Genomic DNA, 13,575 nt, shown 5'->3' with positions numbered 1-13,575 from the left:
GCTGCTTGTGGTAGATCCTACCATGGAATTGATTGCCAGTCTCATCGTGGGGAATAACTACCACCAGCTGCCCAGCCACTCAACCAGGCCCAGACAAGCTGACACAAAAACATAACCACCATAAGTTTCATGCAGGGTGGAGAGATCTTACTAAACATGCAGATCCTTCAGTGGAGTTTCTAGAAATATCACATATTAGATATAAGGCTAAACTAGTCTTTAAAATGGTTACTCTACATCCAGATGAACAAAGCTTTTAAAAAGCCTCAAGAAGATCAATCTGAACTGAAGATAAATTAACTGCCCAGGAAAATGAAACTCAACAATAAATAAAGAACAATGATATCACATTAACTGTGTCCAGCATCCAAGCTAAAATTGCAAGGTACGTGAAGAAGGCAGAACATGTGATCCATAACTGATATAATCAGACCCAGAAATAACAGATATGATGGAATATAACTTTAAAATAGGTATTAAATGTATGATTAATATACACAAAGATTTAAAGAAATATTGAAAAGAGAAATGGAAATAAAAATATGCAGATCAAATTTCTATGAATAGAGAAAGCGCAATGTCTGAAACAACAAATTAACTGGATAGGCTTAAGAACTAATTAGGCATTGCAAAAGAAATTCAGTGAACTTGAAGATAAGCTAATAACTGGAACAGAGGGGAAAATGAAAATGGCTGACAGAGAATGAACAAAAACAAACAGAAAACTCCAACATTTTATCAAATATTTAAAGAGCAACAGTCTTATTCAAAGTTTATTAGAAAAAAGTGAGAAGAGTCATAGGGTTATTCAAAAGTACAGGGAATGTTATTTTTCTTAAGGTAGATAATAAATATTCATATGTTCATTTTACTTTTTCTTTTATACCTATCCTATGAGTTAACAATACTCATTTCTATCTATTAAATATTCAGTAAATCATATTTTTATATATTCTGGATATAAGTACTTTTAAAGATAAGTTTATTGCAAATATGTTCTCTGAGTCTAGACCTTCATGTATTTGAATTATTATGGTGTTGGTAAAGAATATTGAATATTCCCAGGACTGTCAGAAGAATGAACAAATCTGTCTTAGATGAAGTATATCCAAAATGCGTCTTAGAAGTGAGGATGCTGAGACTCTGTCTCTTGTACTTTGGTCAATGTCTTAGGCTGGGTTCTCTAGGGAAGCAAAATTTATATACACACACACACACAATATAAGTTTATATATATAGGAGCTCTGGTAGCATAGTGCCTAAGGTACTTGACTGCTAACCAGAAGGCTGGCGGTTCAAACCCACCAGCCACTCCTTGGAAGGAAGATGGGCAATCTACTTCCGTAGTAATACTGCCTCAACAACCCAAGGAGGGGTCGCTATGAGACGGGGCCAACTCGATGGCACATAACAACAACAACACAATATATATATGCCATTGAGTTGGATCTGACTCAGAGCCACCCCTCCTTGGGTTTCTGAGGCAGTATCACTATAGAAGTGGATTGCCCCCTTTTCCTTCTGAGGAGTGGCTAGTGAAATATATATACAGTGACAGACAGAGACAGAGATAAATTTATCTCAAGGAAATTGCTCACACAATGCAGAGGCAGAAAAGTCCCAAGTTTATGGGTCAAATGTCTAACTAGAGGCTTCTCCTGACTCAGGCAACTGCAGGAGGCAATGAACCCAAAGATTGGCAGGTAGTATAGCAGGCTGCTGGTTTTAGAGCATGATGAATGCAAGATCAGTAGGTAAAATGGCAGACTGTTGGCTCACAGGTTGTGAAAGCAACAGTCACAAGATCAGCAGGCAATACTGCAGGCCCCTAGTTCAGGTCCAAGAACCGGAGATGATGATGAGCTATAAATCAGGATCAAGGTCCAGCAGGAAGCCTCAGAATTTTCCCAGACATTTATATATATATATAGGAAGCCGGTCACATCCCTGAGGAAACCCCCTTTCAACTGATTGGCTGCACATAGCACACCATAGCACACCATAGCACATCTCATTACATAAGTGATTACATTTTATCATATCTCATCATGTGGGATGACTATATCATAACTGCATAAAGCCTTAGAATCATAGTCCAGGCAAGTTGACATACAACCTTAGCTATCACAATTTTGTTGTTAGGTGGGATCCATCCCTGTAGAACAATTTCATGCTTGGTAAAGTAGAGGGTCAGCAAAATAAAAGAAGACCCTCAACAAGATGGACTGACACCATGGCTGGAACTCTGGATTCAAGTATAGCAATGATTATGAGAACAAATTGTTCTACTCTATCCTAAATGGTTGCCATGGGTCCAAATTGACTCGATGGCAGTGGGTTATATATGATAAGACCATTTATGTCTTTACATGTTTGTTTTTGCTCTCCCTTTTGTCTATTGAGTTCTACTCATGGTGTCCATTTTCTTTTGTGTTTTCTCAATTATTTGTTTCACTGCAAAATTAAAATACTGATTTTTTTTTTTTTTTTTTTTTTTGAGACCTGGTCTGAAGGTGCATTCCTTCAAATAGGACTTGTGTTTGCATATGTCAGTCACCTTAGTAACTAGAACATTTGCCTTGAGGGTTTGGGACCTCATATTTAAGGTAAAATGGTGCTGTAAAATCATGAGAATATGCTTCAGGTTACAAATTCTCAGGGGAGTTTTTCTATCTCCACATAGTACTAAAGTCAATATACACATGGTTTCTTTCTTTAAACTGTTGTGATTCAAATACATTTCTATCTCCTTCCTACTGGCTTATAACCCTTTGGTGTCCTTGCTTTATTTGTGGGGTATCCTGTAAGAGTTTTACAACTTTGTAAAGGCATTGGTCTTATTTTCTGTCCACAGTAATGCTGTGACTTTCTAAATCCACACCTAGTCACTAGGATGAGACAGAAGACATGGGGCTTCAGAGTCAATCTAATACTCTGGAATCCTGCTCTTCCTTTGGTTTTGGCATGTGAGGATTCCTTAATTTCTTTCCAGTTTAGTAATAAATGTTTTAGGTTGAAAAAAGTGTTTCAGATTGTTTATTCTGCATTTTGCTTGTCATTTTAAATGGTTTTTAGCAAGAGGTTTGTTGCAAGAAGGTTATCTACAATACTACCAGCAAAGTAAATTGACCTATATGACCTTTCTTGAATTTTCTAAAATCACAAGTCATAATGATTTTGAAAAGATACAATATATGGCTGACTACCTGAAGTACTCTCCATTTTATGCTTTTTAATAAATTAGTAACAAAGTAATAAAGCAAGAGTCTTCAGAAAAACAGATAATAATTGCACAGGGGAATACAGTTCAAAGAGAGTAATGAAAAAGAATAATTGTATTGAGAGGGGGTTAGATGTCTCCTATGAGATAATATATAGTTTGAGGTAGACAAGTTAATTTGTTAAAGAATGATGAGTTTGCCAAGGTTCTATTTTCCTTTCTTTTTGCTAAAGACATTTTCAGATGAAGATTTCCAGCTACTTCCTTCCTATGCCTGAAGGAGCCTTTTAGTAAATGTGATTTATGATATGTATCCTCTGCCAGGTCTTTAGACTTGAAATCTAGGACTTCAGTACTGTGCCATTCCTTTTTTCCCAAATATGTCCATCATCCATATGCTTTATATCAGTAAATGGCACTATTACTCGGCCAGTTGTTTAAGTCAAAAACTTAGAAGTCATCCTTGAATCCTGATCCCCTCTCATCCCTCATAGCCATTTATAAAATAGTTTCATCAGTTCAACTTCTTAAAAGTTCTCTGGAAGCCACTGAGTTTTTTCCAATCCTATTGTTACTTCTCTTGTTTGGACCAGCATTGTCTCTTAATTGGATAATGTGAGTGGTCTCTTTGTTTCTATTCTTGAATCCTTCAACTCATTCATCAAGATAATTATTTTTTTCTTCAGTTAAGTAAATATGGACACATAGTTGGTTCCTGAATACAGTGTTGAATAAACACTGCAATGTGTTAGGATTTTCAACATGGTTTAATCTCCATTCTGAATGTTTAGGAGCACAAATGCTATTTTTTAATACATGTTACTCTGGTATTTGGTAAATTGACCTACATGACCTTCCTGAATTTTTTAAAATCACAAGTCATAATGATTTTGAAAAGATACAATATATGGTCTGACTACCTGAAGTACTCTCCATTTTATGCTTTTTAATAAATTAGTAACAAAGTAATAAAGCAAGAGTCTTCAAAAAAAAAAAAAACAGATAATAATTGCACATGGGAATACAGTTCAAAGAGAGTAATGAAAAAGAATAATTGTATTGAGAGGGGCCCAAAGCTAAGCACGAGGACAGTTAAGAGATTCAAGTTTTAAAGTGTAAAGTCTTTTCAATAGAAAAAGTAATTAGGAATTTGTTTAGACATCAATGATGAGGATGGAAGATAGAATTTGGAAGAATTGAAGGCAGTGATTAGAGAGGAAACAGTCATTTTATGACTTCTGTCTATACAATAAATTGATCACATTAGTAAGAAAAGGAAAAAATAAAGGGGAGTGGAGTTCAGAGAAAACATTTTAATATATGTCATGTACTTTAAAATTACAAGTGTTGCATCAAAGGCGATGAATAAAAAAGAATAATAAAGAAATAGACTGGTTTACTGACTAAGAATCCAGATGCTGTGCCCAGATTGTGAAGAATCCAGATATTATGTTGAAGGTCACAGCTTTTTAGATGTGCGACAATGGGCAAGTAGCTTATGGTCTCTGTTCCACTGTTTCTTGATTTTTAAAAATAGGGACACTAGTAGCACCTAGGAGCCCTGGTGGTTTAGTAGTCAAAGGTCTCAGCTGCTAAGCAGAAAGTCAACAATTTGAGCTCACCAGCTGCTCTGAGGGAGACACACATGAAAAGTGATTTACAGCCTTGGAAGCCCTGTGGGGCAGTTTGACTCTGTCCTATAGGGTTATTATGAGTTGGGTTTGACTCAACAACAGGGTTTTGGCTTTGGTTTTGCTGCACCTATTTCATAGAGCTGTGAGGATTTTTTAATGGCTATATGAAATGTACTGGCCAATAATCACTATGTAAGTGTGAACCATCTTTTCTTAATAAAAATTCAAAGAATCTTTACTTTTTCCTCTGTGCTAGGGTTTGCTTTAGTTACTGTGGTAAAGCACTGAAGAAAATGACAGGGTCGTCTTCTTCATTAATGACCCACAGAGATAGACAATAAAAAAGGCAAGCATATAAACAAATAAGAAAATTCAGACTGTGCCAAGTGGTGTTAAGTGAAATAAAGTAGGGCACTCTGATAAAAAGGGGCTTGTTTAGGGTGACAATTGGCATGGACAGAAAGTGATAGATTTGATTAGCTGACAGGACTTGATGATGTATTGAATTAGAATGGTAAAGGAAATAAGGAATCAAAGAGGACTACTAGTTTTAGAATAAACTACTTGGGAGCTCTGGTAGCGTAGTGCCTAAAGAAATTGACTGCTAACCAGAAGGCTGGCAGTTCAAACCCACCAGCCATTCCTCGGAAGGAAGATGGGTCAATCTACTTCTGTAGTGATACTGCCTTGGAAATCCAAGGAGGGGTCACTATGAGTCGGGTCCGACTTGACGGCACATAACAACAACAACACTGGGTAGAAATTAGGGACTGTGGTAGCCACATAATGACCTCCAAAAGAATCCACATCCTAATCCCTGGAACCTAGGCCAGTACCTTTTATGGCAAAAAAGACTTTGTAGATGTGATGAAGTTAAGGATTTTGAAATGCGGAAATTCCTCTGGATTACCCAGGTAGGTGCTAAAAGCAATCACATGTGGCCCTTACAAAACAGAGACAGAGGAATATTTGAACACAGTAGAAGAGGGGAGAGCAATGAGACTATGGAGGCAGAAACTGGAGTGATGGAGCCACAAAGAAACCCTGGTAACCACTGGACAAGACAGAGAACATGCTCCCCTAGAGCCTTCAGAAGGAGAATGGTTCTGCTGACACCTTGCTTTCAGACTTCTGGCCTTCAGAACTGTGAGGGCATAAATTTATGTTGTTTTATGCCCCAAAATTTGTGGTAATTTTGTTTCAGCAGCCATAGGACACTAACAGTGAAAATTACTGTAGTAGGGGAAAACTAAGGGTAGAACAGATTTTAGCATGGGGAGGAAATATTTTAAGCCAGTATCTACGAAATATTTGACTATACATTAAAAACAGAAACATGTAAAGCCATAGAGCTACACCTGATTTCTGACAGAAATATTATAGCAGAGATGAGAGTAGGGCCCAGGCCTGAACATTACAATATAGGAACATTTGGAGACAATGTAGAGGTTGAGGTTAATTATATCCAACAAAAAGAGCAGTAGGGGGTATCTAATGATGTAGGGCAGTTAAGTGTCCTAGAAGCCAAAAGAAGAAAGTGTTTAACAAACTAAGGAGAGGTCATCAGTTTTAAATGTTGACAGGCCAAGTAACATGTGATCATTGGATTTTTCATTATGGAGAGAGAGCATTTGCGGACCTTAAGAAAGGCAGTTACTATAGAAAGAGGAGACAGAAACCATGACTGGATTGGTGAAAAGGATTGGGAAGCAAAAAAGTGAAGACAACATGGAGATGACTCATTTGTAAAGCTGGCTAGCTTATCCACATTTACTGAAAAAAATAAGTACTGTAATGCAATCTGGAGTTTTATAGAATTTGAGACAATTCTATTTAAAACATCTATATTCCTTTCCAGTTTAGAAAAAGGAAATCTATACTCAAATATAATAGCCAATGTCTATTACTGAATAAATGTATTGAAACGCACAGATTTTCCCCAGTGTCTCCAAAAACTGGATATAAGAGCCTTAATCTGAGTTTAGAAATCTGTGTTGATCTATTGTACTTACATGAATTTAAATATTATCAGAGCTCTGGTGGCATAGTGCCTAAAGTATTTGACTGCTAACCAGAAGGCTGGTGGTTCAAACCCACCAGCCACTCCTCAGAAGGAAGACTGGGCAATCTATTACCATAGAAATACTGCCTCGGAAACCCAAGGAGTAGTCGTTGATACAATTTATATATGGGTAATGACAAATTAATGAGTGTGCCATATGGTGAAGGACTTTTTCTACTGTCTCCTTTCTTCAAATTCTCCTATTCTTTGAAAGCAAACCCTAATGAAAAATAATAATACAATCCTACTGTAGACCTCTCTCAATGCTGTAGAGTAGAAACAGTCATATAGGATTGGGTAATTTAGCATGTAAAATGATTTCTGTATTTAAACACTATTGTTTACTTAAGAAAGAATAATGATGATATTCTTTTTGTAAAACAAAAGGCAAGCAGTATTTCTTACAGATAATGTAAGTATGATGTATGTGCCATTTCACATGAATTAGACTAAAATATTAATACACTAGAAACGTGTATTTCAACAACGAAATATTTTCCTTCATATATTCAAAAGTCATCAATTGACCTAATTAAAATGTTAAAATAGGTCCTTTCTACAAGAAATACATAAACATTTAAAAACCTTCTCTTCATAGGTAACTTTGCCTGAAATGAGGAAAAAGAGTTAACGTGTCTTAGCTATCTAGTACTGCTATAACAGAAATACTAAACGTGGGTGGCTTTAAATGACAGAAATTTATTTTCTCACAGTTTAGGAGGCTAGAATTGAATTCAGGGTGCAGGCTATAGGGAACCACTTTCTCTCTCTCTGTCAGCTCTGTAGGAAGATTCCTTATCTTTCTGAGCTTTTGCTCCCAGGGAGATCTTCATGTGACTTGGCATCTCCTTTTTCTGGTTCTCCTAGCTATCTTGTGCATAATCTCTTTTATATCTCAGAAGAGATTGATTCAAAATACACTCTACACTAATACTGACTGACTCATTAACATAGCACAGACAATCCATGCTCAAATGGGATTATAACCACAGGCATAGAAGTGAGGATTTAGAACACATATATTTTGGGGACATAATTCAATCTATAAGAGAACCTATTACTATTTTTAAAAAATGAGTTATTTTAGTATGTAGAAGAGAAAAAATAATTCCACAAGATTTCCTAATTCTAGAACAATCATTTTACATATTTTTACAACACAAACACATATATACATATAATTAATATGCATGTGCATATGTAGGTGTATATGTGTGTATGAAAAAAATATACTCAAATCCTTCAATGACTTTTTTTTTTTTTCTTTAACATAGACTAACATATGGAAGCAATTTGTACTCCTTAAAAACCATATAGACAACCAGATTGCTTTTGTTCCTGGGAAGTCCCTGGGAGAGAAGGAAAGAAATTCCTACTTGATATGACATGAGGCGCTTCCTGGGAAATTCAAACATGTAACTAGAAACAGATTGACTTCCTCCTTTTCACAGGACTCTCAGGGCAGGGAGTTGAACTAACACTTGTGTTGTCTGTATCTGTAACACAGGTTACCTAGATAGCTATGTGCCGGCTTTTCCTCTACAACTTTGATTCTTCTCGCTCCAGCAGGTATCACCAACACTTCTATGTAACCTGTAAGAATCAGTAAAGAATATGAAATAAATATTGAGTTCTCCATAATATTTTTTTCTTGATTAACTTTTTGCCTTTTTAATTTTTTAATTTGACTTTGGTTTTTACTCTATTTCACTATGTGGGGTGGGGGTAGGGACAACTTAGGTATAAAGCTGTCATGTTTCCAAGTAGAGCAGCTTCTTGGAAAGATGTTGAGCCTAGAGCACTATCAAGCACAAATAGGGAAGTATATTTTCCACATTAAATAGTTCACTGACACTTTAAGAAATGAGAAAGAGCACAATGGGGTAGCCTGGCTAGAAACAGTGGCTCTTACAACAAAGCAAATAAGCTAAGACTCTGTTTGGGGAGATCCTTTAAGTTAGAAACTGTAGAAAAGGAGCAACTGTAGCAGAGAGAACACAGCTGACATGGACCATGTCCCTGGAGTAGTTATGTATAGACAGGAGGGACAAAAGTATTCCCCTGAGGAGATTAATGAAGGTTTTTGAAACTGGAGCTGGAGACAAATAAGTGCAAGATGTTACAAAGCAATTCAGTGTCACCTCCAAAGGTTTCAGGAGCCAGAAGCAAGACACAATTAGCAGTTTCCCAGGAAAGTTATCTCAGCAGAAGTTAGAAACAAAGTGCTTGAAATGAAACAAGATAAAATAAAGTGATATAGGAGAGCACCTGCATGTAACCTGCTTTTGACTCAAGAGTTAGATTTTTTAAATTATATTAAGAAAATTTTAATATTCTTCATCGATAAAAGCCTAAATTCTGAGCTTTTTTTTTAAAAAAAATTAAAGGTGACATAGCTAATTCCAGGGTTGTCACTTATTTCTTAATTTTTCAAATTCCTGGAAGTGTTTACACTTATTTGTTGTACACCAAAAGGTAGCATACACTCCACCTGGTGGCAGTGATTAGAATTAGAGGCATGAGCCTTTACAATCATAATTTCCATTAGGAACACTGCTTATTCACTTTAACCATTGAGTATGTTGTTGTTGTTGTTGTTATGTGCCGTCGAGTCGGACCCGACTCATAGCGACCCCTTCTTGGGTTTCCGAGGCAGTATCACTATGGAAGTAGATTGCCCCATCTTCCTTCCGGGGAGTGGCTGGTGGGTTTGAACCGCCAGTCTTCTGGTTAGCAGTCAAGTGCCTTAGCCACTATGCTACCAGAGCTCCCTACCAGCTGCTCCATGGAAGAAATATGAGGCGGTCTGCTTCTATAAAGATTTACAACCTTAGAAACACTATAGGGGTGCTATGAGTTGGAATCGACTGGATGGCAGTGAGCTTACTATATTGTTCATGTAATAAAATGATAATGTTTTTATTTTTGGTATACCATTGAGTATACCAAATAGAGTATACCATTGAGTATACCAAAAATAAAAACATTATCATTTTATTACATGAACAGTATAGTAAGCTCACTGCCATCCAGTCGATTCCAACTCGTAGCAACCCCTATAGTGTTTCTAAGGTTGTAAATCTTTATAGAAGCAGACCGCCTCATATTTCTTCCATGGAGCAGCTAGTGGGCCAAATGCCTTAATCACTGCACCACCAGAGCTCCTTTGAACAATATAGGCAGCAATAAAAACAGAAAGGAAATGTTGAGTGGCTAATTGTACATAGAAGAAAAGTAAGATGGTCTCTGCTCTCACAAAGCTTATAATTTAATTGGAAAGACAAATAACATATACATAATAAACCAAAAAACATAACCCACTGCCATCAAGTCAATTCTGACTCATGGTGACTCCCATAGGGTTTCCAAGGTGTAAATCTTTATGGAAGCTGATTGCCTGATCTTTCTCCTGCAGAGTGGCTCGTGGGTTGGAACCATTTACTTTTTGGTTAGCAGCCTAATGTCTTAACCACAGTGCCACTAGAACTCCATATATATATATATATATATATATATATATATGTATATTTATACAAAGACACATATTTTATATATATGAGTTAAATAGAACTGAAAAATTATACTAAAGAGATAATATGCAAAATGAAATGCCTAATTTCCTAAGGAATATAAACCGAATTATTGAAAGTATCCCTTTCCCCTGATCTCATCACCCCCATAGGATTAGCCACTACTTTTTGTCATTAAAAAAATCTACAATTAAATATATTATTTACATTGAAAAACACTGGCATCAGTTCTAATCACTGTGATTCAGAGACGAAAGCACCTTCCATAATTAAAAGAAAGCTTTACAAGAATTAAGTAGATGAACCATCTTTGAAAAATGGATACTATTTGGAGATACACACACACACACACACATGGATAACATGGATAAATAGATGTTGTCATTGTTGTTATGTGCCATCGAGTTGGACTGACTCATAGTAACCTCTCCTTGAGTTTCCGAGGTGGTATCATTACAGAAGTAGATTGCCCAATCTTCCTTCTGAGGAGTGGCTGGTGGGTTTGAACCGCCAGCCTTCTGGTTAGCAGTCAAGTACCTTAGGCACTATGCTATAAGAGGTCCTGGATAAATAGACAGTATTTGGATATATACATATATACATATAAAGGGATGAGTTCACTGCAAAGTACAGGAAGGTAGTACATGTTGTTTTCATATCAAATGAATGAAATAATTCTGACAAAATGAGAAGATGTAAGAAGATGGCTCTATTGAAAGTTTAAGTGCAGCTGAGGAGCCTGAATTTATCAATTTGAAACTACTGAAAATTCTATAGCAATAGAATTTGGTAATTAGATCCTGCTTTAAAAAGGCTTTATCTGACACCAATAGGCAGAATGTCTAGAAGAAATAGTTGTAGATGACAGTGGTCATGAGCTAATACAGAAATCCAGGAGTGGTAGAGGATCAGATAGAAACTCCAAAAGGCATTGCGGAGAAAAATGAATTGTTGAACTTGTCCAACAGAAAGTGGGGAAATAAGCATTGAAAACAATGCTTCAATATTATTCATGTGACAATGGAAAGATTATTTACAGGAAATTAGATATAAAGAGAAGGTCTAGTTTTAGTGATATTTGATAGTTCAACTTATTTTTAATGAAACAATATCCACACTGGTAGAATGTCTAGTAAGAATGCTGGAACCTATGGAACTCCAGAGAAAGGTTGTTGATGTACCCTTGTGAGGCATTCTTGCAAATGTAGTAGTTTAAGCCATAGGACTAAAGGAGAAGATGATGAAAGGGAGAAGTCAAGAACTCATCTTGGTTGAAAATAAAGCAAGAAAGAAGACAGAGAAAGAATGATTACTACTGCAGACAGAGATCTGGTCTACTTTGGTATAGACAGTTCCTATGGATTAGAATATTTCCAAAAAGGAAAAGTTGCTGGTCAACTGTGTTAAAAGCTGTAGAGACATCAAAGGAAAGGTGAGTAGAGTGAATCCACTGGATTTCACTGTCAGGAGGTAACTGAGAATTTCTGAGCAAATGAATTTAGAAAAATATTTAGAGGAGATGTTAAACATTAGGATGTTAAAAAAGAATATTAGGTATAGAATGGCAGAGGTAGTGGGTGTAAATTCATGACTGAGTTTAGTTGTAAGCTCAGAGGTATTTTGTGCACTAGAGCAATAGTTTCATGTAAGTTTATAGTTATATCTAGAGCAATTCTTTATTATTTGTTCCATTGGAATGGTTTTGAGGATTGTAAGTTAAGACTGAATTTAAAGAACAAAGAGGGGCAGAAACACATTAAACGAATATAATATTAAAATAGAAAACCAGTGACTGAGGGCTTAGATCTTCCTTAGTAAATAAACCTTGAAACAAAATGGAGAATACGCATTTTTTAAAAGATATAAAACATCTCTGAGGAGCAAAGATGTTATTTGGAAGACTAAGCAGCACCTAATGCAAGCCATGGTATTTTCAGTTGTCTCATATGCATGTAAAAGCTAGGCAACGAATTAGGAAGACCAAAGAAGAGTTAGTGTCTTTGAATTGTGGTGTTGGTAAAGAATACTGAAAATACCAAGAACATCCAGAAGAATGAACAAATCTGTCTTGGAAGAGGGGCAACTGAAATGCTCCTTAGAAGTGACAATGTCTGGACTTTGTCTCAGGCACTTTGGTCATGTTGTCAAAAGGGCAATTCCCTGAAGAAGAATTTCATGCTTGGTAGAGTAGAGGGTCAGCAAAAAATAGAAAGCCCCTCAATGAGATGGAGTGACATATTGGTTTCAACAATGAGCTCAACAAAGCAAGGATTGTGAGGACAGTGCAGGACCAAGCAGTGTTTTGTTCTGTTGTGCACAGAGTTGTTCTGAGTCGAAGCTGACTTGATGGCACCTAACAACAACAGAAATATGGGTGGCTATTGTCTAGCTTTGAAATTAGAATATTATATCAATGATGTCAATCTCAACAAATTTGATCCTCATAATGAACCTTTTGTTTCGCCTAGGAAAACATCTATCTTATAACCAGAGATCTCATTCTTAGTTAGCCATCTTAAAATTATCATCTTCATAGTAGTAATATCAATAAATGCTGTATTTTGAACACCTGCTCTGTGCTTATCACTATTCTAGGTAATTTACATAGTTCATAATATTTAATCATATGGTAAAATCCAAGGGAGATACTACATTTCTAATTTAATAGATGAGAAAATAAGGGTAGAGAAAAAAATGTCTTTCCAAGACGACATTGTCAATAATTAGCTGACCCAAGTTTTGAATTCAGATCTGTTTGATTCTACTATGTGCTTCTTGACTCACTATTACTATTTCATATGACTCATTATTAATATTTCATAAAATAGAATAGACAATACTATGACTCTCCCACTGCTGTGGTAAACAAACAAAAACACTAAGAACATGTCCTCCTTATGCAGGATGCATATCATCATCTTCTTATATTAAGGGAGCTATGGTGGCATTGTGCCTAAGACATTTGACTGGTAACCAGAAGTCTGGTGGTTCAAACCCACCAGTCACTCCTCAGAAGGAAGATTGAGGAATCTACTTCTGTAGTGATACTGCCTCGGAAACCCAAGGAGGGGTTGTTATGAGTCAGATCCGACTCGATGGCAGTGAGTTTGGTTGAGTTTTTCTTATACT

At 36.3% G+C, this 13,575-nt stretch overlaps 1 protein-coding gene across 1 annotated transcript in view; it reads right to left on the bottom strand.

Moving 5' to 3' along the window:
- The window catches only part of ADAMTS19 (ADAM metallopeptidase with thrombospondin type 1 motif 19), a 511,689-nt gene that overhangs the window by 115,214 nt on the left and 382,900 nt on the right, over nt 1–13,575 (bottom strand). The window contains exon 16 of the mRNA XM_007947461.2: nt 8,429–8,509. Coding sequence (XP_007945652.1) covers nt 8,429–8,509 — 81 coding nt within the window. The remainder of the gene's footprint in view (nt 1–8,428; nt 8,510–13,575) is intronic.

The sequence above is a fragment of the Orycteropus afer genome, unplaced genomic scaffold (genome assembly GCF_000298275.1).
Source record: "Orycteropus afer afer isolate SDZICR_OR568_19922 unplaced genomic scaffold, OryAfe1.0 scaffold00185, whole genome shotgun sequence".
NCBI classification, from domain to species: Eukaryota; Metazoa; Chordata; class Mammalia; order Tubulidentata; family Orycteropodidae; genus Orycteropus; species Orycteropus afer.
This window is presented reverse-complemented; position numbering and strand designations above follow the sequence as displayed.